Consider the following 24,419-nt stretch of genomic DNA (forward strand, 5'->3'; position numbering starts at 1 on the left):
TAATATGTATTATCGTCTATTATCTCTGGCGGCTTCAGAGGCCTTATCCAACTGTCTTTTCTCTAGTTTAGCCCTCTCGTTGTCCTCTCTCTTAATCTGTTTATCCTGTTTTATATATGACTTGATCATTTTACACCAATGTCGAAATTCCCTATTGTATAAGGGATCTTTATACATCAATATGAAATCATGGACTAACAATTCATGAATGGAAGATCTATCCTTTTCATCCTTGACACAACACCTATTAACGAAATCAGTCATTTCTACGGAGAATTTGTCAGTCTTTGGTAACTGGGGAGATGGCTCATTGACAATCCTTTGTAAAAGATCCAGTATTCCCTCTGGAGTCTCTCCAACCCCCAATGGGAATTGTCCCGTCACTAGTTCAATGATCATTAATCCAAGAGACCAGACATCACCCTTAGTGGAATAGACGTTCCCCTGTATTCTCTCTGGTGACATGTAAGTGGATGTTCCCACAAAGGTATCTGCTATTGAATTAATTAATTTCTTAGAGACACCAAAATCGCACAATTTAACTAACCCTTTAGAATTAATCAATACATTGGAAGGTTTAATATCTCTATGAATGATCTTATAATTTTCATACAAATAATTCAACCCATTCAAAACGGCATACGAGATCCTTGACAGTATCAAGGAATCGTTAAACCAATTCTTCTCACGAGGGTCTAAGACACCCCTAGCGACGAACCGCTTATAAGTGGAGAATATCCTATCAAGAGACCCACAGTCCATATACTCCATCAATATGACGATCTCATTATTTTGATGATGAGTATAGAATGCTGCATAAAAAGAAATGATATTCTTATGTGGTTTAATACTTTTCATTATTGTGAGTTCTCTAATTAGTTGGTTAACTACGATTTCGTTGTTTTTCTCAAGCGGTATAATCTTTTGTGCTATTATCTTTGAGCTGGGGACGTGAAGGGCCTTTATTACAGTTCCTGAATTCCCTGCACCAATCTTCCCCAGACGGACCAAATCCTGAAGTTGGTATATGGAGTCCTTTGTTGGTATATCCTTTGCTGCGGGCGAAGGAGGTTCGTTAGGCGATGATGATGACGACGGAGATATCTGTTGTTGATGTTGTTGCTGCGATTGTGATTGTATTATTATAGTGTCATTTGTTGGAAGGGATGGCAGTTCCTGCTGTGTTTTTATGGGAGTTGGGGCATTTGAGACATGCAACGTCAGATTCTTTTTTAAGCCTCTTCTTGCAAAAATGTTACCTCTCTTTTGATTAAAGTAAGCGCTAGTATTATCTGATGTGGAGGGAGGTCCCATCGGTTGGTTTATGTTTGGCTTAGATGAGGGGATGTTCGAGAAGGGCATATGGTTTATTGGGGCTGAAGCGGGTATTTGTGAGGTTGTGCTATCCTGCAGCGATAAATTCTTCAGGTTTTTTCGTTGAAAAGTTTTACGGTGGAAGGGATCTTGAAGAGAATTCATTTCGGGTAGATGGGTATACCGTTGAGGGTGGAGCTTTATGTGGAAAGTGGAAAGTCTATCCTGCAGATCTTTCCAATTTACATGGAGAAGAGATAAATGTTTCAGAAGTTGCAGTCGCGCTTTCTAGCAAACAAAAATACGCGTCAGCCAGACAGAAAAGTAAACATTATGGCACAATACAAGCAAATAGAATCATAGAGACAACTCCTGACATGGTCTGTGGGGTAGTGTCTGTTTCATTTAGTATGAGTGGTATGCAAAAGGCCGGTATATGGATAGTTCCAACCAAGAGATGGAGTCATTCCAAAGCCCAGCCTGTATAAATTAGCGATACCGGTCCGTTACTCCCCTTTACCCAAATAGCTAAACTAACATTGTTTCATGTGCTTTCCTTTGGGCCCAATAACTTGATATTGTGAACAGACAAGTTGGTTTATCCAAATAGCTAACTAAATATTATTGGGACTTACGTAAGCCTAACCGTTATCTCATTACCCTGCCAGCTCAAAAGAAAATTTTTTCCGGAAACAAGAAGGGATTCATTTGAACAACAACATTCATTCCAGTATTTACCCAAACCATTTCCGCCACCCACGTAAGAGATCCACATCATAAGCGTTTAATTGACTACTACAATTAGTAACTTCTCCACCTTCTTCCATTACTTAACCCTCCTACCCTGAATCGATAGACAGAACGCTCTTTTTATACAGATTTTCCGTCCCTCAACAAAGACAAGAACAACTGAACAGATAAGGACAAATTAACAAATTTGACATATATATCCAGTTTTTGCCAACTTTCAAACCTAATCTAAATTATTAAATACATATTGAAGGAACAACACACCTCTCGACGACATCTTTAACTATATTTGTCCATCTCATTATACAAAAACAATGAGTTCTTCTACTACAACAGCCGCTGCCGCAACACAGCAACAAGGTCAAGATTGGAAATCTACTTTAAACATTCCAAAGAAAGATACCAGACCACAAACTGATGATGTCTTGAATACAAAGGGGAACACTTTTGAAGATTTTTACTTGAAGAGAGAATTATTAATGGGTATCTTCGAAGCAGGTTTTGAAAAACCTTCTCCAATTCAGGAAGAATCCATCCCAATTGCCATCACAGGAAGAGATATATTGGCTAGAGCCAAAAATGGTACAGGTAAAACTGCAGCCTTTGTCATCCCAACTTTAGAAAAAATTAAACCAAAATTAAATAAAATTCAAGCTTTGATTATGGTCCCCACTAGAGAATTAGCATTACAAACTTCTCAAGTCGTAAGAACTTTGGGGAAACATTGTGGAATCTCCTGTATGGTTACCACGGGTGGGACTAATTTAAGAGATGATATATTAAGATTAAATGAATCTGTTCATGTATTAGTTGGGACTCCCGGTAGAGTCCTTGATTTAGCCTCTAGGAAAGTTGCCGATTTATCAGATTGTCAATTGTTTATTATGGATGAAGCTGATAAAATGTTATCTCGTGATTTTAAAACAATTATTGAACAAATTTTAATTTTCTTACCAAAGAAACATCAATCTTTATTATTTAGTGCAACTTTCCCCCTAACTGTGAAAGAATTTATGGTTAAGCATTTAACTAATCCATATGAAATTAATTTAATGGATGAATTGACTTTAAAAGGTATTACTCAATATTATGCCTTTGTTGAAGAAAGACAAAAATTGCATTGTTTAAATACTTTATTTTCTAAATTACAAATTAACCAAGCCATTATCTTTTGTAATTCCACAAATCGTGTGGAATTATTAGCCAAAAAGATTACAGATTTAGGTTATTCATGTTATTATTCTCATGCCAGAATGAAACAACAAGAAAGAAATCGTGTATTCCATGAATTCCGTCAAGGTAAAGTTCGTACTTTAGTTTGTTCTGATCTATTAACAAGAGGTATTGATATTCAAGCTGTTAATGTTGTTATAAACTTTGATTTTCCAAAGACTTCTGAGACTTATCTACATCGTATTGGTAGATCAGGTAGATTTGGTCATTTAGGTTTAGCAATTAATTTAATTAATTGGAATGATCGTTTCAATTTATACAAGATTGAACAAGAATTAGGAACTGAAATTGCTGCCATTCCAGCAACTATTGATAAATCATTATATGTCGCAGAAAATGAGGCAAATGTGCCAATTCCATTCCCAATAGAACAACAACATTTTTCAAATAATAATGGTGCCCCAATGGATCCAAATTTTGTACCACCTCCTCAACAACAAAATCCACAATTTGCTCCACAGCCTCTACAGAATCAGCAACAATTCATACCTCCTCAACACCCACAATATTCCCAACAACAACAACAACAAATGCCACAAATACCACAACAACAATATGCTCAACAACAACAACAACAACAATATAACAACAACGTTCAGCAACCTCAATTCTAAGAATGAATGAGTACATTCAAAGAAAAAAAGAAAGCGATTTGTAAATATTATGAAATTATTTCATCCCTCTCTTTTTTCTCTTATGTATTTGAAAACTTTCAATTATTTTTATTATCTATTTTTTTTTCTCTCTCTCATTTATTGAAAGTTTTCATTTTTTGTTTTTCATTCATATCTTATTATTCCATTTATTTGTTGGCATAGCCTGTTTTTTCCAAGCAAAGAGTAGTTGTTTTTCCAATTTTTTTTAAACTACTCTAATTTTTTTTTTTCAGGCTATCATCTCACCTCAATCGATCTCATCTCATTTATTAGTTCATTTTGCATTATACTATATATACGATTATATTATATTGTGTATGTAAATCACCATCAACCAAACATTTTCTTCTCCTCAATATTTTTTTCTTTCTTTAGTTTCATTCTTCTGTGTATTACCAAAGTCTCATTCGAAGAACACTAAACGCAATACAAAGTGGCTTTTTAATGAACTGTCCCTGCTCTCGAGACCCACAAGTGCCACACGTTACGAACTGTAAAGTATGCCACAACACAACATGCCCCGATTGCGAGCTATTCCAGCCATTACAAAGGGAGTGTCCACAATGCCAAACCATAACAATGCATATGGACGAGGATACCCGCTGCAAGAATGATTGTTTCCAGTGTCCCAATTGTGAGACAGCACTGACCGTACTACTGGCTAAGTCCAGTCGGAAGAAGAGATACAAATTTACGTGCAAGCATTGCGATTACGATTACGTGACTCCGTCTATGAGTGTAACCGACGAGAGATCCATTAGTCAAATTGTAGATCATTTGAATGAGACGTTGAATGTTGAATATCTGCGATTTCAAGAATTGAAGAAGAATATTGAGCTTGGAGGTGGTATCGACAATGTTGTTGTTTTGCCATTGTGTGGTGATGACGTTATTTTACCGAGGCGAACAAAATTGGTTTGTCAGTTTCAATCAATTTGCCCTCATTGCTATCATGTTGTGGATTGAACATACATACGTACTACGAAAGAATCGAGAAGTGAAAGAAAGGATGGCGATACCGAAGGAGACCATTGCCCAGATACTTCAATTGGAAGCGTTTGAAAATGCAGATACGAAGATGACAGAAGAGACGTTGTCCATGATACAACGCTACATGGAATTATTCATTAGGGAGGCCATGTGTAGATCACTGGATAATAAAGAGAAGGAGCTAGGGCAGACAGATATTGTCATCGACGAGAAGGACTTGGAAAGGGTTGTTGGACTATTACTTCTTGATATGTGATGTACAAGATGGAAAATACATTTCTAAAGTTAGATCAGTACGATATGATAGTTGCTTTACTGTGGAATTCTCCTATACATAAGCCACTTTCTGTGTACTTAAGCATCCAATAATAGATTCATTGAGGTCGGTGGCGAAGCGATTGGGGGAAGAATTTGCCCTACGATGGAAGTGAACGACATATAGACGTATAAAATAGGTTTGTAAAACTGAACAGCTCGTTTAACCTACCTGTCAATGTAACTTAGAATATATTAGAATAGAAACAAGATTGAATAATGCCACTGTATCTCGGCATTTCTATAATTAACATTTTTTTCATCAAGGGCGTGCATGCACATATCTACAGTGTTTTCTCTGCAACCCATCATGGACAGTTGGCGTTTGAAAGCAACCACAAGAATTTGATCGCAGACCTCTATTGCCTCACTGGACTTGATCGTACCCATGATATACCGCCCCAGCCCCAATTGCTCTTATATTGCCAGCTTCCCAGCTTACTGCCCAACAAGTTCCTGTTTATACTTCGTAAAGCGAGACCTCTACGCAGGTTTTCCTAGACATGGGAAAAAAGACCGTTGTGCAATGTACAAAGGTCAAATCCGTGATAAGTGAGAAAAATCCAAAAATTGGCCTAAGGGCTTCCTTAATTTTTTCAATAACCCGAATGGCTAAAAATCATGGGGGCATCAGGGTACAATTTTTATAGGGCGAAAATCATTGATGTAAGCAGGTAAATGTAGAAGTAACCTTTATTTAGACATATATTATATATATCATTCCAAGTTGAGTTCCTTTGTTAATCTTAAAGCATCATTTAAAGTACAATCTGTGATATTGATTGACCCCAATTTAATTCTAAGTAAGAAGGACCGTATGATACAAAGATCCTCAAACATTTGATCTGAGAGTTGGCTTTTTCTTTTGTCAAATATTTGTGCCGCCAAGCTGAACAGTCTCTCAGCATGAATCGATGTCGATGGAATACAATGGAATAATTTATTAGCTAATGATAACAGTGGAAACTCTCTTTTATGCCTTGACCAGAATATATTATCTGCCCCCACAATCATCTGGACTTGGCGGTCGAATGGCGACCAGCGTTTTTTAGATTTGGATAAAACCTCGTTTGAATACTCCTTGACCAATGATAGAGCACGTAGACGGTATTGCTCAAGTTCTAATCTGATTTGTTCTTGTAAGTCATCCTTAATACTGAATTCATCAAATTCCTCCTCAAATTCCAAGTTTTTTTCTTCTTGTCCTTCTGATGAATAATCTTCAGCATTATACACTCTTCCTGCATGGCTCGAAATACCGATCATGTCTTCTGTATCGCTATCCTTAATGGGATAATAAGATATATTCAAAAAAGGTATTAAAATATCAGTAAGTTTTTGTGATACAACGGATATTACATGGTCACTTTTTTTGATTTCGGTATTCTCACGAGGGAACTGTTCTATAAAAACAGAGCTATCAACAAATGCAATGTTTAGATAAGATGATAATAAACAAATATCCATACTGACATACTTTTTATAGTATTTATCCATTTTCCTTCTGAAACGAATAAAAACTGGGAGATGTCTGTGCGTTAGGTTGGAACTTTTCGATTTTTCAACGAATATTTTGTCTATTTTATCCTTATAGGAAATAAGCAAAGGAAGGGTGTTCTTCAACGTGCAGGTATCATTAGAAAGCATTTCGCAAAGAGAACGAAAAGGAGATAAGATATCAGTTAAATCGTCCATTAGAACAAAATCTTCTTCATCGAAAAACACTCCCAGGGATGGCTCCCGATTTAACTCCATCAAGACAGGTTTCAACTCTCGTAACCTGAGCACAACATCTAACGCTGATAGCCATCTTGTTTTTGAATATGTTTTGATGGCCAAAGGTTCCTCTCCATTCATTTTTCCAAACTCAACGCATAGTTCTCGGTATAGTAGTTGATTAACACTGCTTGATTTAATATTAAGAGCAAGCTGATTATTTTTCTTCAGAATAATGTCACCAGTTATAAAGCTAAAAATGCCACCAATATCGGCAGATTCTGAAGAAAGTTGGCTGTTATTTGATAGAAGATATTCAGTAAAGATATCTTGTTTTAAAATTTCATTCCTTGACCCATCAGAATTCAACTGATATTTCATTGCAGCTAACTCTAATAATTTTGATTTAAGCTCAGAATCTACAAATCCCAAACTGTCCTCTTCGACCATATCAAACATGGTACTATTCATAATGTTAGCACTATGTAGTAAACAAGGTACATGGCCAAGAAAACGAGTCCCTAACAGGCCAGTTCTTGAGAGTTCTTTCGGTACCTTTAGCATATTGGCAGCATTATCAGTTGACATACCTACAGTTACTGTTCTCAAACCATCAAACTTATTAAAAATTTCGCCAAGTTGCTGACTTATATCGATTGTTTTGTGAGAATCAGACCTGTCCATCTTCACTAGAAAAGGAATTTGTTTTCCTTCCTCTTCATCATATGTAACCAGTAAAACTCCCAAATAGTTAGACATTTTGTGATTGGACCAGTGATCAAAAACAAGAGACATGAACGTTACATTATCGAGTGCATATAACCTCTTTGTAAGCGATACAAGTAATGTCTTTCTATTGGTAAAGGTCTTTTCATTTAATATGTGAGCCGAAGATGCTATCTCACTCCTCCAGAAATAATTAATATCTTTGGATTTTGTGCGAATAAAGTTGCTCATATTAGATTTGTTCGGCTTAAAAATCTGTTCTGGTTTACTGTTATTCTCAGTTGGAATTAACGCCATTGTTGACCACAGAGTTTTGGCCGTGAAGGACTCTACCCAGTTGATGGAAAGACGGGATTCTAAAATTAACCCAACGGCTATATCAAAGAATGACTGCGTCTTAATATATTGTTTTAAATCTCGGTATTTGTCCAGCTTCTTCTTACATATCTCTTTTATTATCCTTTCATCCTTTAAATTTCCATGGAAATAATCAGGAGGATTAGTACAGTCATCTCTTAAATGAAGTTCAGCAGGTTCAGAATTATATCTGGCTTCCCTTCGATTGTAACGATAAACATTATTACAATTGGTACATTTTAAAATTGAACGATCTTTCTTTCCTTCCAGAAAATGTGACCATATGCTATTATTTCCTTTACTGTCGATACGTGTCCATTCTGAATCTTCAGACTGAGATGGGTAATCTTGGACTAGAACGAACTTTTTTAGGACTTTTCTTCTCTTTGGCGTTGGCGTGGAATTGTTGTTACTGCTGACAGATGTGTTAGGGGTCGTTGTATCCCTAAAGCTTATTTGTCGAACGAGTATCTCAGAGCTACATGTGTTTGAAGGAGGGCTATCAGGTATATTATTATTCATTATATATCCTTGTTTGGATTTCTGACAGTCTGTACTTCAATGCTTGGCCTTGTTCAACTTGTTATATACATAGACTAACGAACTAACGGGAAACTTAGAACAATATTTAAAACAATCATGAGGTAAAAGCGTTTCTTTGTTGAAATTTAGGGGGGTTAAAGACTTTTTATAAAGGGCTGGATAATTCTATTTTTTAGTTTTTCTGGAAATCAAACTGAAAAATTAGGTGTTCTCAAATATATTTTAGGGTTTTCAATTTAACCCTACTTTGTACATTGCACAACGGTCTTTTTTCCCATGTCTAGGTTTTCCCCGGATGCACACAGGGTAACAAGGATCCACATACACGTGTTAATTAGTGCCTACCCTCAACAATGTAGTCATAAAAGAACCATTATCTTACCTCATTCTCTCGAGATTTATTCTTATCCGTTCTTCCTTTTATTGCTCTAGTTTTCTATCTTCCGTCAAGGATTACCGTTTATCGCACTTGCCCTCAAGAGACAATATGGCAGCACCCCTTGTGAGCGACTCGAAAAGGGTCCTTCTGTTCATGATGAGGAAACTTTCCATCTCATTACAAACTAGAAAAATTTACAAACTCATAGTGACACTCCTGATTTGTCTATTCATACCCCTCATCATCATTCAATCCCGCTATTCTGATAACGACAGTATAAGAAGCATCAAGTACAAATATAATAGCCTTCAGAATATCAAGACTGTAGCACAGAAGAAGGACCTCCTCAACATTGACCTTACAAAGACTCTCAGGTTTAAAGACTTCAATCGTTCTCCCGTTCATATAGAGACTCTGGGTCAAAAATATACGGAAAATCAACTCTTAGGTTACGTTTCCAATTTGGAGAGTCAGGGTGGGAAGGACAGGGCAACTATTGGGGATTATGAACGTGAAGCTACGTGTGATACATTGCAGTACATAAACAAAGTCGAATATTCCAAAGAAACTAAATATTTACCTTTAGATTTGGTTAGAGTTCGTAAAGAGTTAATGACGAACCCTAAATTCGAATTCTTGCGTAAACAAATGCATGCTAACAATGATGCTGAGAAGGATCTATCTGATTTGGAAATTGTGCAGAAATATTGGTTTACTTTTGGTGGGGTCAGTGTTTGGTCCGATGAATATCAATGTTTCTTCGTGTATTCAAGAGTTATCTTCTCGAAAATACCAAGAAGAAACCATCCTCATTTTTCATTGGTAGCTGCTCAGGCTTTTGATAAAAATTGGAATGAAATTATTGGATTGAAAGTACCATATGTCGATCTTAATATACCGGCTGATGTGGAAAAGGAATTGGAAAAATTAGATAATGATCTTGGATTGTATAAATGTGATCATTTGAAAGCCATTGGTAAAGATGCATCGTTTGATAAATGTGTCGAAGAACAAACAAAGATCAAATTAAAGGCTGAAAAGAGAAAGGATGAAATTATTTCCAAATATTTTAGAATGTATCCCTCCGTGTTGGAAATTGAATTTAAATCAGCTGACAAATCTTATCTGGGTCCAGAAGATCCTCACGTTATCATGAAAGGTGGTATAAATGGTGATGGTATCGAGGAACCTTTGGTCTTTTTCAATATGTTGGATCATTATAGTGATTCCAATAGGAGAATGTTTACATTTTCACCACATAGAAAGACGGAACCAATGATTAGGATGACAATAAATGGTAGAAAAGTTAAAAGAATAGAAAAGAATTGGGCCCCATTTTTTGTTAAACAAAGTAATACGGAAAGTGCATTCTCCAGAGGTACCGTTCATTTAATTTATTCGTTTTTCCCATTAGAAATCTTGAAATGTTCATTAAATGATGGGATTTGTGATACGGTTTTTGAAGCTGATACATTAGAAAGTACAAAGGAAAGTGAATTCCTAAGTATGCGTGGGTCAACACAATTTTATAAACTACCTTCGGATTTACCCCAAGTGAAAGGCAAACAAATATGGGTAGGTTTCCCCAAGTTCCATTTAAATGGTTGTGGTTGTGGTTTCAAATATTATAGACCAATGATTTCCGTATTAGTGGAACATAATGGTGTATATAATCTGGAGTTGGTCGTACCAAGTTTAGATTTTGGTATTAATGTTCTCTCTTGGGATTTAAAGGGTCATTATTGTTTTGACGTTAATGTCTTGAACCCAAACTCTATTAACTATTGGGAAATTGTAAATCAGAATCCAAAAACACTTGAATTTGATGATTACATGTCTCTGACAGTCAGTGAAGCCGATTCAAATACAGAGATTGTTGTGGTAAAGGGTTTGTTGAACTATGTCCTCGGAATATACAGAGACAAACCAATGAAGGAAGATTTCGAAATAAACAAATCATCAAATATGATTATCGGGAAGACAGTAGGATGTGTGGCTAAGGCAACAAGGGATGACTGTAAGGAATATGGTAAAACGCATCCTGAATCTGACAAAGATTCTTAGAGACTTTGAAATTTATAAACATTTAAATAATGTTTAGCATGTATTTAATAGAATAATGACGTTTTTTTGTATTATCGAAAAGTGCCAATGACGTAGAGGTGGGGAAAATAAAGTTGCTTTAACAAAAGAAGTAGTCCAGTCACGTGCGCTCTTCTTTCATTAACAAATGGCGGATTGATTCCACTGGAATCAATGACGGGTGTTTTTGTTAGTCTGAAAAAACGCCAAATTTCTGGCACAATTAGCAAACGCGTGAACCTGAAATTTCAGCAAGGTTAATGAAATATTTCATTCTTGCCCTCAACACTGATAAGCTTGAAGAAACGGTTATAATCCTTTTCTCACTCGTATGCTAAGGTCAATCCTCGCAGGTAAGAAACCTTTTATTATCCCTAAATCTATTATGTCTTCTCCAGCAGGATTTCCCAAGAAACAAAAACAGGCCACACTGGCTAAATTCTTCTCATCTATGAAGAATGAGAAACCAGCTGACAAAAAGGATCCTGAAGATTCAACAACAACAACAACTGAAAAACCATCCTTGTCACCTTACACAGCTAATAGCAAAAAAACGTTTGAAGAGATATTGAATAGACCAGCCTCAAACCTGGCATCATCATCACAAGGCGTATCCGATATCGCTTCTACTCCATCAATACCAAATATATCTACTGATGAATCAACAGGACCTGATCTAAAGAAACAAAAACTGGAAGAATCGAATTTGGAACCAAGTAAAGAACCAACAATAGAGAATGTAACGCAAGATTCCACGAAACCGTACTTCTCTTCGATACCATATAGGGAAGTCTGTAATTTATTCCAAGAGATTGAATCAACGTCATCACGTCTTGCAATTATTAAATTATGCTCTGATTTTTTCATAAAGATAATGAAGGAAAATCCACAGAATTTAATTCCAGTAACGTACCTTTTCATTAATAAATTGGGACCAGATTATGAACCAGGATTAGAATTAGGTTTGGGTGAAGGACTTCTAATGAAAACTATAAGTGAGTCATGTGGGAAATCTTTGGCTCAGGTAAGAAATAAATACAGAGAATTGGGTGATTTGGGTCAAATTGCCATGGACGCCAGAAATGTGCAACCAACGATGTTTAAACCTAAACCTTTGACCGTTGGAGAAGTTTTTGAAAATTTAAGACTTATTGCTAAATCAGAGGGTAAAGATTCTCAAACAAGAAAGATCAAATTAATTAAGAGAATGCTAACTGCTTGTGAAGGAACTGAAGCCAAATTTTTAATTAGATCGTTGGAATCAAAATTAAGAATCGGGTTAGCAGAAAAGACTGTTTTAATTTCTTTATCAAAGGCCTTGTTAGTCCATGAATGCAAGGATAATAAAGATTTTGATATGGAATTATTGGAAACCGCTGAACAGAAAATTAGAGACGCATTTTGTCAAGTACCCAATTATGAAATCGTCATCAATTCCTGTTTGAAATATGGTATCATGGAATTGGAGACACATTGTTCGTTGAGACCTGGTATACCGTTGAAGCCCATGTTAGCTAAACCAACAAAGGCAATTAATGAAATATTGGATAGGTTTCAAGGTGAAATCTTTACTTCTGAGTATAAATATGATGGTGAAAGGGCTCAAGTACACCTACTAAGCGACGGTACCATGAGAATTTATTCACGTAATGGTGAAAATATGACTGAAAGATATCCTGAAATCCATATCCGCGATTTCATTGCTGATCCATTAGTTACATCTACTTTAATCCTTGATTGTGAGGCTGTCGCATGGGACAATGAACAAAATAAAATTTTACCATTCCAAGTACTGAGTACAAGAAAACGTAAGGATGTCGATTTAAAAGATGTTAAAGTGAAAGTCTGTTTGTTTGCCTTCGACATTTTATGTCATAATGATGAAAAATTAATAAATAAAAGTCTTAGAGAAAGACGACAAATTTTACAAGAAGTTACTAAATCGGTCACAGGTGAGTTCCAATATGCAACGGAAATGACATCATCGAATCTGGACGAATTACAAAAATTCTTGGACCAATCTGTTCATGATTCTTGTGAAGGTCTAATGGTCAAGATGCTCGATGGTATTGAATCACATTATGAACCTAGTAAACGTTCTCGTAACTGGTTGAAATTGAAGAAGGATTACTTGGAAGGTATCGGAGATTCATTAGATCTATGTGTTATCGGAGCCTATTACGGTAGAGGTAAACGTACAGGGATGTATGGTGGGTTCCTGTTAGGTTGTTATAATCAGGACACAGGCGAGTTTGAAACCTGTTGTAAGATTGGTACTGGTTTTTCAGATGAAATGCTACAACAATTATATACTCGACTTACACCAACGGTTCTTGATGGACCAAAGGCGACATTTGTTTATGACTCTAGTGCCGAACCGGATGTGTGGTTTGAACCTACTTTATTGTTTGAAGTGCTTACTGCCGATCTATCGCTCTCTCCCATTTACAAGGCCGGTAGTTCGACGTATGACAAGGGTATCTCTTTGAGATTTCCTAGATTTATCCGTACCAGAGAAGACAAGGGGGTGGAAGATGCAACTTCTTCAGAGCAGATTATAGAATTGTATGAAAACCAAGCCCATACGCAATAAGTACATTTAATAACTCTATATTCCATGAATTATTATTTATTAACAATAGCTTCTGCGGCAATTCTCTGGGCGTCAGAAGTTTCAATTTCACTGACTGGGTAACACTTGAAAATAACGACAAACAAATCTTAGGGGGGAGGGGTCGAAATGGATAATAAAACTGGATGCCCTACAAATAGATATTTAATTTGGAAAGTAGACTTCTTACTAATTGAATTGTGATACAACCTCTTGTGGCAACTTTTCTTTTTCTACTGTTTAAAACCCCTTCAAGAAGCTTTGATTAAGTCATGTTTGCTTTTAAGTCACCCGCAGCAACACAATTGTCATTGCATCCAGTGAGTCTCTTCGCCATCGATTCCCGAATATCATCGCATAGAACATTGGTTGGATTTGTAAAGAACGCTCTAGGAATTGACCCGCCTCCTCTTCCCACGGAACCTGTGTTTGCAAATAGATTTTATCCATGGGATGAATCTCCTTCGCCAGCCATACGAGAAAGAGCCGCTAGAATTAAAGCTCAGGCTAAATGTCCTGTGACGGGAAAAGAAATTAGATTTACATGTCCATTATCTGGTATTCCAACACATTACTCAAAGGAAGCATGGGAAAATGATACAAATTATCATAAAAATAAAATTTACGAAAAATTAAGAAAGGTAAACATTTATGAACATGATTTGAGAAGTGGTAGACCATTCCCAGAATTTGACTTCCCTGGTGAGCAAGCTCGTGATTCAACGGTTAATATGACAAATTGGGATTTATTCTTTTATACTAGACAGTTTTATTCTATGGATACAGAATTTCAGTTGGCTACTGTCACCAAAATGTTAAGTTATCCGATCACAATTGGTTCCATTCTTTATAAATATTCCCCTTATAACTTGATTCCAAAGGGGCCGGTCACCTTGGAAGGTTTGAAATCGTTAGCTGCTTTGAGATACACTTTGAGAAACAATGCGTTTGCCACAACGAAGACACGTCCCATGAGAATATTTATTCTGGGTGCTCGAGCTGAGAGTCAACTTCCCATCCACATTTGGAAACAATTACAGTTTTTATTTCCAGCTCAAGCTTTTGAGATCAATTTTATAGGGCCTGAATGCTCCTTATTAGAACAGGATTCAAATTACCTGTCTTCTGACTCCAGGATTGTGAAGAGAGTGGATGAAAGTTTAACGTTAGCTTATTATCCGGATTATTTCGATAAATTCCATAAGGCACAAGACTTCTTCCCATATGATCCATATAATGACATTTTCTTTACTTTCCACCCTGGATTTGCCTCTCCAGAATCTTCCAAAACATGGATGGGAGACACGATGAAGGCATTGTTAGATACCAAATGTGCCATTTTTACTACGGGCTTCAGTCAGGACGATATAATGAAGGATATTACAAGTGTGCAAGATACATATGGTGAAGAGGTAGATATGTTGATGAACCCAATTAAGAATGTGTTTGGGAGTACCAAGTGGGAATTGAATGACCTCAATCCACAACAAGTATATCAATTCAATATGTATATTGCTGGGTTTAGAGGAAAGAGGTATCATACTGTCAAAGCATGATCATATCTAAACAAAAAATAAGTATAAATATCGTGTATATATGCGTAATCAAATTGGTTATCAATTATCTATTATATTCTTAAAGTTACATAATGGCATTATAAAACAATAGGAAGTCTTTTTGACATTTTTCCCATCTTTGAGGATCAAAAAATACGTAAGACCCACGTTCACTTAGTCCATCGGCGGATACTTCCGGTTCCATTAGAGGATCTTTAGTCAACCACGCTCTCAATGTGGTGTGATATCTCCAATTTCTATTTCTTAATTCTAGATAAGTCAATTCTTGGAGCACTGTACCTGGATGCTTATAAAACAGGTAAAACAGAGTCTCGTCTTGGAACAAAGCTACACGTTGCTGGTCATTTTGAGCAGAATCAAAACGGGGTGGTGTCACTGGGGATTGCAGTACCCCAGATATACCAACGAATGAATCCGGTATAAAGAATGTGGGTTCCACCTCACTTCTTGATGTCTCAGCCCACGGGGATTGAAATGTATCTAATACTCTGTGTCTAGTGTTATCTCGAGGAATTCCCAGGGAATGTATCATGGATGAGAGATCGGCACCAAGGGTCATAGAATGATCATATGGTTTGGAAAGTTCCTTATCATCTTGTCTGAGAAGGGGTACTAATGCTTTTAGGCCAAATTTATCCATTTTTCTTCAACTGTATGCTTTGTAAATTAATGAGGGGAGGCAATGTTGGTTTGGATGTTATTGTAGACAGTTGCGGTCTCCAATTATGAAATGCGTAAATTGTAACTTGAAGAAGAATCCTTTGAATTTTTTTAGCCAGAATGAAAAAAATACAAATTAACGTTAAGGCCAAAGAAATCTATTTGACGCTCAGCTTGATAAAAGGTATTGATTAAGAAGAGGTGCACTAGAAAGATACCCATGTCAAAATCACGCAGATACCAACCAAATTTATTAATAACTGGTACACCAGGTTGCGGGAAGTCTACAACCTGTGAGCTTTTACAACGTAGGCTTCCTGAGTACAAGTACTATAATATATCCGATTTTGCAAAAGAACATGACTGTTACGATGGTTACGATAAGGGCAGAAAATCGCATATTGTCGATGAGGATAAACTTCTGGATGAGCTGGAACCATTATTGCGCCAGGGAAAGAGCATAATCGACTGGCATGTTAACGATGTATTCCCCGAAAGGTTGATTGACTTGGTCGCTGTATTAAGATGTGACAATTCTGTCTTATATGATAGACTACATGGAAGAAAATATCATGATACCAAGATTGAAGAAAATATGGATGCAGAAATCATGGGTGTTGTGCTTCAGGATGCATTAGAGTCATACGCTAAAGAGATTGTCGTGGAGCTACAAAGTGATACAACTGAACAGATGGATGCAAACGTTGATCGTATTGTTGATTGGCAGAAGATGTGGCTAGAGCAGCATGAGGATGGGGTAACAAATGAACTAGAAGACAAGCAACGCAATTCTGACGAAAGTGGAAGTGAAAGCAATGATAATGAAGATGATCCAGAAGATGCAAATTCCCCTGATGATGAATTTAGCGAATCAGAGTCAGAGTCTCAAGAATAGAATACCGTGTCACTGGAGCATAACAGGAACAATACAACTTTGTATAATAGCATATCTATGAATATAATAATAACCTTTGTTAGTTAAGCTTATGTCAGCTAAAGCGATGAGCTGAAAATTTTTTAATTTCTCGAGGTTTTGTTTACATTTCAAGAACAATGAAGAAAACCTAAGTATATCACCCAGATATTACTATTGTGAAATACACAATGTTTTATGTTGTTCTAGAGCTTGAGACTAGCCACCAAGTTGAAACGCCCAAAGATCACTCCCGAATAACTAAATGTTCATATCAATTTATCAATTCGGAAACACTGCAAGCAACCTTTGAGGAGCCCAAATCAATTGATATTCCAGATATGGCGAATGCGTTTAAAGATACCATTTCCCAATTGGAAGCTGATATTAAAGCGGAAATTGTCGATTTTAGCGATTTTGTTTTATGTTCATTGTTCTCAGTCTGGGATATCCGTGTTACTTTACCACGTCAAGCTCATGATCTTGGATTCATTCTGCCTTCATATTTAAAACACCCAAGAGTCTTTAATTTGTGGAAGGAATTTGATAAGTGGTGTGGTAATCATCCTGAAGTTATTCCCATGAGGAAAAGTAACCTGAGAGTTAAGTCACCCAAAACTGCTGGAGATATTTCTGATATTGTGAACATTTTGGAAATTGATACTTCCCTTCAAGTTCCTCTTTCCACTTCTAATCCTCAGACGTTGCTAAGCATCCAAGATTCAACTAATATCCTAACCAAGTTGCGTAAGAAATGCACTACTTTGGACGATGTACAATTAGTTTTAACAAGACCATACGATTCATATGCTGATATCAAAACATTTTTGCAAGAACGTTCGAGAGTTCTATACATGAATAATCTTCCGTCAGATACTACCCAAAGCGAACTTGAATCATGGTTTACACAATTCGGTGCAAGACCTATAGGATTCTGGACTGCAAAGAATACGATAGAAGAGACGTCGAGTATAAATAGCAATTGGAGTTTAAATGGGAATCCACTTGTGGATGAGCAGGACTGTGTTGCTGGGTTTGTCGTGTTTCAATCACATGAAGAAGCAACGGAAGCCCTAGTATTAAATGGTCGTTCAATCCTGTCAAATATAGCAAACACCAAGCAACCTAGGGTTGTGGAACATATTGTGGAAATTCAACCTTCATCTACAAGAGTTCTCGATGCAGGACAGGATATTCTATCAGCTTTCCCTCAAAGTAAAAATAAACCAAGGCCAGGTGATTGGAGTTGTCCATCATGTGGCTTCTCCAATTTTCAAAGGCGTACAGCATGCTTCAGATGTTCTTTCCCGGCACCAAACAATAATAAAGGTTTAAATATTTCTGGAACTAGTAACATTGCATCAACTAATCAAATGCCAGTAGTGAATAGAATTCAAAGTACGTTTCCAATACCCCAATCTCATCAGTCATCAATTTCTCAAACTTTTCAGCAATATAATAAGCCCTTAACTCCTTCAAATTCGGGATCAAGGACACAGAATTTCCGTCATAATGGCAGTAATAACACTAATAATAATAACAATAATAGATATAACACCAATTCCCAATTTAGCATGACATCAGGAGGAATTACCACAGGATCCAATGTCCCTTTCAGAGCAGGTGATTGGAAATGTCCGTCTTGTACGTATCATAATTTTGCTAAAAATGTCGTATGTTTACGATGTCGTATTCCAAAAATATCTCAGCAATCGCATAATGGAAATGAAGGAAATCAGAGTACTACATTTACTTCGCACGGTTCAGTACAAGATCAGTTAGGCATCTACAATGATAACAATAATACTGGTAATGGAAACGCTAGCCTGCTGGATTTTGCAACTAATCTCAGTTTTATTTCAAACTCGAATTCGAACTCGAATGCAATTCCAAAAGATATATAAGCATTTTTATTTTTTAATTAATGAACGAGTCAGAGTCGATTGATTGGTATCCAAAGACTTCAGTTTTGCTTAAATACGCAAGTTTTATAGACATAAAATATTGCATATAAAATAACTAGCTTAGAACAAATATCAAAAAAAAAATCAAATTTCGTTTTAAACGTACACCTTATTTAGATTCATCTCCATAGAGTTATATAGAAAAATGCTGATCGTCTTATTCTTATTTAGCTAAATCTAGAACCGTTCTTAAACAATCACCATGATGCAAGTCTTCAAATGCGTCGTTAATTTCGGTGAATGGTCTCCTATGAGTAATGAATTCATCAACCTTTAACTTACCATTTTGATAATCTTCAATTAGACCGCCCATTTCAGATCTACCTTTAATACCTCCGAATGCAGAACCCTTCCATACTCTACCAGTAACTAATTGGAATGGTCTTGTAGAAATTTCTTCACCGGCACCAGCAACACCGATAATAATAGATTCACCCCAACCCTTATGACAAGCTTCTAAAGCATCTCTCATCACCTTCACGTTACCAGTACAGTCAAAAGTATATTCTAACCCACCATCAGTCATTTCAATTAACTTTTGAACAATAGTCTCACCTTCTTTCAAATCTTCTTTTGGATTAACAAAATCAGTAGCGCCGAAGTCAAAAGACCATTGCTTCTTGTCGTTGTTGATGTCCACAACAATGATTTTTGAGGCACCTCTAGATTTAGCACCTTGAACAACAGATAACCCAACTGTACCAGCACCAAAGACAGCAACAGTATCACCCTTTTGCACGTTAGCTGTCTTAATGGCAGCACCATAACCGGTAGTGACACCACAACCCAATAAACTGATACTATCTAATGGGGCCTTTGGATCCACTGCAACGACGGAAACATCAGCAACAACAGTATATTGAGAGAAGGTAGAACAACCCATAAAATGTAATAATGGTTCACCTTTTTGGTTGTGGAATCTTGACGTTCCATCTGGCATAACACCTTTACCTTGAGTAGCTCTCACAGAGCCACAAAGATTTGTCTTTCCAGATTTACAGAACTTACACTTTCCACATTCAGCAGTGTATAAAGCAATGACATGGTCACCGACTTTAACGTTAGTGACACCTTCACCTACACTTTCAACAATGCCTGACCCTTCATGGCCCAAAATACTAGGAAATGCACCTTCTGGGTCGATACCAGACAAAGTATATGCGTCAGTATGACAAACAGCAGTGTATTCAATTTTAATACGAACTTCGTGAGCTTTAGGTGGATCCACAACAATTTGCTCGACAGTTAAGGGCTTGCCGGCTGCGTAGGCAACGGCTGCAGTACATGTAATTGGTTTACCTTGAGTTGACGACATGTTATAGTGGTTTTGGTGTAATCCCTTTACTTGAGTGAAAGTTGGTGAACAATAAAGATGTGCTTTGGAAAAAATATGAGGTTTCCCACCTAAAACTACGGTAGAATGATTATGTAAGCTTTTGTTTATTGTCAAGGGCTTCCCCCGAAATAATATAGCACCGTTTTTTAAAGCTGGAATAATTCTTGGCAGCGACAATCTCATCTTGAGGCACTCTGTTTGTAGTGAACTGTGGTGACTCGTAAATTAATGTAGATAATATAGCGTATAACAGGTGATAAATAACTGCGAGAGAAGAGGAATATCGATGGTCCATTTTGGATTAGCGCTATTTTCTTCGCTTATTTTGCCTGAAATCTTCATCAATTCTTCAGTTTACTTGATTAATTGTAGAGCTTTTTTATACATTTCCGATAGATAATATAAGTATACATAGAGATAAAAGTTATAGAAATGATATGAATGTTGAATTGAGTGTACCTCCTTTCAAGAATTGGAAATAATGTTATTCTTTTTATTTGTCTGGTTTCAATTCTTAATAACTAAATGTACATGGCAAGATGTGAAAGATGATTAGATAATTTCTGGAAGAAAAAAGTTCGTAAAATCTATTTCTTTTCCTTCTTTTCCTTCTTGGACTTCTTCTCCTTTTTGTCCTTCTTTTCTTTCTTTTCCTTCTTGTCTTTCTTTTCTTTCTTCTCCTTCTTCTCCTTCTTTTCCTTCTTTTCCTTCTTGGCCTTTGGCTTTTCTTCCTCTTCAGAGTCTTCAGATTCTTCAGCCTTTCTCTTCTTGGATTCAGATTTCTTTTCTTCTTGTTCTTCTTCTGGCTTATCCTTATTATATAGATCCATAGCTTCTTTGATAGCTAATTCATTCTTTAGAGTTGGTGTACCAGTACTGTAGAATTCCAATCTTTGCTCAACTTGTTTCTTCAAGACAGCACCGAATACACTAGTTGGTTCATCGGAGTAGTTATCGATTCTTGAAGCCATAGAACATTTGTTAGCCAAATATCTAGAGATTCTACCCTTGTTCTTAGCGGAAGCCTTAGCAATAAACCCACTGTGATAGATTAAACCATATTTGGGAGTGTTACCCTTGGTCTTCAAAGCTCTGAAAAGAGCCTTTTCAGCACCAAGAATTTGAACAGTAGAGGCAGCTTGTTTGGATAGGTTAGTTAGAGAACCAGCATGAGATATCAATCTAGCACCAATAACTTCACCAATCAATTCTGACAAATTTGGAGCAACTGTGTGCATCTTTTCACATAAGTAATCATATAATTGTTTTCTGTATTCAACTAGAGAAACTACTCTTTGTGCAAAGACACCGACATTTTCCATATCCGTTTCGGATATATCTTGACCCATAGATATACGAGCATTGTCGATGACTCTTTCAGCAATACCAGCGTCATCATTTAGAATGGCAGCCAAGTCGTGTAAAGATTCGTCATTTAAGGAAGCTTTATCCTTAATGAATAAAACTAATTGGGCAAATTTATAGTTGTCTGGAACTAATTTGGCCAATTCTGGGAAATGCCATCCGTACCATTCTTTAACTCTCATGGCGAAGGTGTTGATATCCTTATCTAATTGATCCAATAAAGCAATGGCTTGAATAATATGGTTATCATTCTTTTGGACTGAAAACTTCACCTTAGCTCTGGAGTAAGCGTGACCCAAACCTAATTGTGCTCTTTCCAAATCACCGGATTGTAAACCTTTGAATAATTTATCACCATGTAGTCTAACACCACGAATCAAATCTTGAGCTAATTCATTAGCAATACAATCAACGTATGGGAAATCTTCCTTGATAGAAGGACCTAAATTCTTATCAGAAATAGCCAAAGTGATAGTCTTACTCTTAGAAGCCTTTGGTAAATTCAAATCCAAGACAGCTTTCAAACTTTCAGATACTAAACCCTCAGAAATGTCATTAGCATTTTCCAAAGCTTCAGCAGCACCCTTGAATGGAGCAAAGGAGACTAATTCAACTAGCTTAGTGAAAGAACCGAAGTCATTAATTTGTTCTTGAACTTCCTTTAATCTGGAACCAATATCATCCTGTTGTAATTTAACCTTAAAAATGGCGTAACCAGTAGGTTCTTCGAAAAGAAGGTATTCAATAGGAGCCATCTTTATCTATTCTTGGTAAGTACTCTGTTGAAATGTCTTATAAAACAAACGGTGACTGTAGCTCAATAATAGAATTTTAACTAAACTAGTATATAATTTTTCAGCTTCAGAAGCCCATAGATATCTCATCGCAATTCCTTTCTCGAAATTTGCAAAAAATAAAAAAAACGAAAATTTTTCACTTAAATTTTTCATATCGTTTCAAACGTCTAACTGTATTACCTTAATTTTAAAACGGTTTCAGTCACATGATAAAATAATTTTTTTTCAATAGTATGCTAGCGCCCTTGAATGTTTGAAATATTTTTTTCACATTGTCCATTATGAAGCATAACAACGTATCGTAAAACGCATGTCTCAATGAATTCAAAGGAGTAAAGTCCCAATTTTTTTCTAAAATCACTTAATACATTATTTTAAGAGGTTGGAGAATATGTATTGTAAGACACTACTGTTTGCCATTGAAAATGAAATATAGGTCAAGCTGGAAGTGATATTAATAAAAGAATATCGTTCAAAAGAACAAAAGTGATAACTAGAAATTAAGAATGTATTATCACATCAGAAGAACCAAACCAAAATAGTTTTCTTTTTAATAAAACCCATACAATATATTCTGGATATTCCAGCTATTCCGGAAACAGTTTGAATCTGTTTTTTCTTTTGCACAAAACTGACCAACAGTATAAATTCAGTCTTAATCATAGTACCAGTAAGATAATATTAATTATAGATTTGTTATTACAAAGATTCTTTTATTGGCTTGAATAGCTGAAACAAAAATTACATGAAAGTATTTGAGATTCTTTAATCTTATCTTGTAGAGAAATAGTATATCTGTTTTGTTCAGTCATTTTCATAAGATACAATATTTTTTCTTCGTGTCAATATATTATGTAATTGAAATAGATCAAAACTAATATCTAACACTCTTACATTTTATTCCTTTAATATAGTTTTGGATAGAAATATCTTCTTCACATAGCAACCAAAGATATGCTGACGTATTTGGATCAGCCTATTCTACGACTTTCCATCAAATTATTTGAACTCCTTTCTACCTTTGATTAACTCTCTGGGGTTTCCTTTACTCAAAATAAACGTATATTTAGTTCCAGCAGTATTGATAACCCTTTAAAACTAAAAGAGTAGGTGTTGATTATCAACACTCGAGGTGTCATAACATAGAGTAGGGTTTCATTGGACGAAAGAAGCTGAGCAGCTGACAGTCAGTTATCTTGTTGGATATATCTATCTATCTTGTCTGAAAATTAACTTCACAGTCCGCTCGCCCCTAATTCTTCCCGATCAAATTCAATAAACTTCATTCGATTTGACATTCCTGAACTCCGAAAACTCAACAAGCCAAATAATATTGGAAATCAGCAAAAGAGCATCTCCAATATATAGAACAACCTTTGATTTCCTGGAAAAAGATAAAAAGAATAGTTCTGACGATATCTTTATAGTACCACAATAGAGAAGAAATGAGTAGAGCATATTTATCAGCTTCCATGAGAGAAAGTGAAACTTCATTAGCATATTCCCTCAATGAAGGATATTTCAATCACAGTTATAAGTCACCTAGTGTCTTCTGTGTGTCATCATCCCATTCACAGGGGTTTGCCTGGAATCAAGATTTATTTGCGTCACAACACCAACAACTTTGTAAAGTGATCTACGACGGACATGTGGATAATATGACAAACTTAATTGCAACTATTAGGGACTATATCCCAAATAAAAGGAAACCGAACAGGTACAGAGACACCTTGTATGACGAAGATGAAAGCGAAGACGAGGAGGAGGAATCAGATTACTATTATTACCTTATGAACAGATCAAGAAGAAAATCTGAACATTCCATTAGCTTCAAATCAGATTCCAAAACTGGTAAATACCAGAAGAATGAGACAACGTATGTGGAAGTTGAATCGAATACCCCCGAAAATGAACATTTGAGGTGGTTGTTATCTTGAACCGTTCATTGCATGCACATGAGTAAAGTTTTATGAAAGTCATCCCTACAAATAGTTTTGCATCATTTATACACATAGGTCTATAAATATATATATATATATTGTCAATATATATTGAAATTAATTCTACTAACTTGGGATTTTTATTTTAAATTACATATTAATTATTTAAACTTCATATCAGAAAGAGAAAGGAAA

At 36.1% G+C, this 24,419-nt stretch overlaps 13 protein-coding genes across 13 annotated transcripts; 8 read left to right on the forward strand and 5 right to left on the reverse strand.

Moving 5' to 3' along the window:
- Positions 1 to 9: 9 nt before the first annotated feature.
- On the reverse strand, positions 10 to 1,479 carry STE7 (mitogen-activated protein kinase kinase STE7; the record flags this gene model as incomplete). The annotated part of the gene is made up of 1 exon (XM_003674295.1): positions 10 to 1,479. The coding sequence occupies one exon, from the start codon at positions 1,477 to 1,479 to the stop codon at positions 10 to 12; it is 1,470 nt and encodes a 489-aa protein (XP_003674343.1).
- An 899-nt stretch (positions 1,480 to 2,378) lies between these two features.
- DHH1 (DExD/H-box ATP-dependent RNA helicase DHH1) lies at positions 2,379 to 3,911 on the forward strand (the record flags this gene model as incomplete). Its single annotated transcript, XM_003674296.1, has 1 exon — positions 2,379 to 3,911. One exon carries the CDS (start codon positions 2,379 to 2,381, stop codon positions 3,909 to 3,911), a length of 1,533 nt encoding a protein of 510 aa, XP_003674344.1.
- A 486-nt stretch (positions 3,912 to 4,397) lies between these two features.
- Positions 4,398 to 4,919, forward strand: NCAS0A14070 (uncharacterized protein; the record flags this gene model as incomplete). Its single annotated transcript, XM_003674297.1, has 1 exon — positions 4,398 to 4,919. One exon carries the CDS (start codon positions 4,398 to 4,400, stop codon positions 4,917 to 4,919), a length of 522 nt encoding a protein of 173 aa, XP_003674345.1.
- A 1,056-nt stretch (positions 4,920 to 5,975) lies between these two features.
- NCAS0A14090 (uncharacterized protein) lies at positions 5,976 to 8,579 on the reverse strand (the record flags this gene model as incomplete). Its single annotated transcript, XM_003674298.1, has 1 exon — positions 5,976 to 8,579. The coding sequence occupies one exon, from the start codon at positions 8,577 to 8,579 to the stop codon at positions 5,976 to 5,978; it is 2,604 nt and encodes an 867-aa protein (XP_003674346.1).
- A 508-nt stretch (positions 8,580 to 9,087) lies between these two features.
- On the forward strand, positions 9,088 to 11,043 carry NCAS0A14100 (uncharacterized protein; the record flags this gene model as incomplete). Its single annotated transcript, XM_003674299.1, has 1 exon — positions 9,088 to 11,043. One exon carries the CDS (start codon positions 9,088 to 9,090, stop codon positions 11,041 to 11,043), a length of 1,956 nt encoding a protein of 651 aa, XP_003674347.1.
- Positions 11,044 to 11,392: 349 nt separating this feature from the next.
- CDC9 (DNA ligase (ATP) CDC9) lies at positions 11,393 to 13,654 on the forward strand (the record flags this gene model as incomplete). The annotated part of the gene is made up of 1 exon (XM_003674300.1): positions 11,393 to 13,654. One exon carries the CDS (start codon positions 11,393 to 11,395, stop codon positions 13,652 to 13,654), a length of 2,262 nt encoding a protein of 753 aa, XP_003674348.1.
- A 290-nt stretch (positions 13,655 to 13,944) lies between these two features.
- NCAS0A14120 (uncharacterized protein) lies at positions 13,945 to 15,228 on the forward strand (the record flags this gene model as incomplete). Its single annotated transcript, XM_003674301.1, has 1 exon — positions 13,945 to 15,228. The coding sequence occupies one exon, from the start codon at positions 13,945 to 13,947 to the stop codon at positions 15,226 to 15,228; it is 1,284 nt and encodes a 427-aa protein (XP_003674349.1).
- An 85-nt stretch (positions 15,229 to 15,313) lies between these two features.
- CDC36 (CCR4-NOT core subunit CDC36) lies at positions 15,314 to 15,889 on the reverse strand (the record flags this gene model as incomplete). Its single annotated transcript, XM_003674302.1, has 1 exon — positions 15,314 to 15,889. The coding sequence occupies one exon, from the start codon at positions 15,887 to 15,889 to the stop codon at positions 15,314 to 15,316; it is 576 nt and encodes a 191-aa protein (XP_003674350.1).
- A 240-nt stretch (positions 15,890 to 16,129) lies between these two features.
- Positions 16,130 to 16,804, forward strand: FAP7 (nucleoside-triphosphatase; the record flags this gene model as incomplete). Its single annotated transcript, XM_003674303.1, has 1 exon — positions 16,130 to 16,804. One exon carries the CDS (start codon positions 16,130 to 16,132, stop codon positions 16,802 to 16,804), a length of 675 nt encoding a protein of 224 aa, XP_003674351.1.
- Positions 16,805 to 17,013: 209 nt separating this feature from the next.
- NRP1 (Nrp1p) lies at positions 17,014 to 18,726 on the forward strand (the record flags this gene model as incomplete). The annotated part of the gene is made up of 1 exon (XM_003674304.1): positions 17,014 to 18,726. The coding sequence occupies one exon, from the start codon at positions 17,014 to 17,016 to the stop codon at positions 18,724 to 18,726; it is 1,713 nt and encodes a 570-aa protein (XP_003674352.1).
- Positions 18,727 to 18,949: 223 nt separating this feature from the next.
- Positions 18,950 to 20,305, reverse strand: SFA1 (bifunctional alcohol dehydrogenase/S-(hydroxymethyl)glutathione dehydrogenase; the record flags this gene model as incomplete). The annotated part of the gene is made up of 1 exon (XM_003674305.1): positions 18,950 to 20,305. The coding sequence occupies one exon, from the start codon at positions 20,303 to 20,305 to the stop codon at positions 18,950 to 18,952; it is 1,356 nt and encodes a 451-aa protein (XP_003674353.1).
- Positions 20,306 to 20,709: 404 nt separating this feature from the next.
- NOP56 (snoRNP complex protein NOP56) lies at positions 20,710 to 22,242 on the reverse strand (the record flags this gene model as incomplete). The annotated part of the gene is made up of 1 exon (XM_003674306.1): positions 20,710 to 22,242. One exon carries the CDS (start codon positions 22,240 to 22,242, stop codon positions 20,710 to 20,712), a length of 1,533 nt encoding a protein of 510 aa, XP_003674354.1.
- Positions 22,243 to 23,729: 1,487 nt separating this feature from the next.
- UGX2 (Ugx2p) lies at positions 23,730 to 24,221 on the forward strand (the record flags this gene model as incomplete). The annotated part of the gene is made up of 1 exon (XM_003674307.1): positions 23,730 to 24,221. One exon carries the CDS (start codon positions 23,730 to 23,732, stop codon positions 24,219 to 24,221), a length of 492 nt encoding a protein of 163 aa, XP_003674355.1.
- Positions 24,222 to 24,419: the final 198 nt, after the last annotated feature.

This window comes from Naumovozyma castellii, chromosome 1 (assembly GCF_000237345.1).
Source record: "Naumovozyma castellii chromosome 1, complete genome".
NCBI classification, from domain to species: Eukaryota; Fungi; Ascomycota; class Saccharomycetes; order Saccharomycetales; family Saccharomycetaceae; genus Naumovozyma; species Naumovozyma castellii.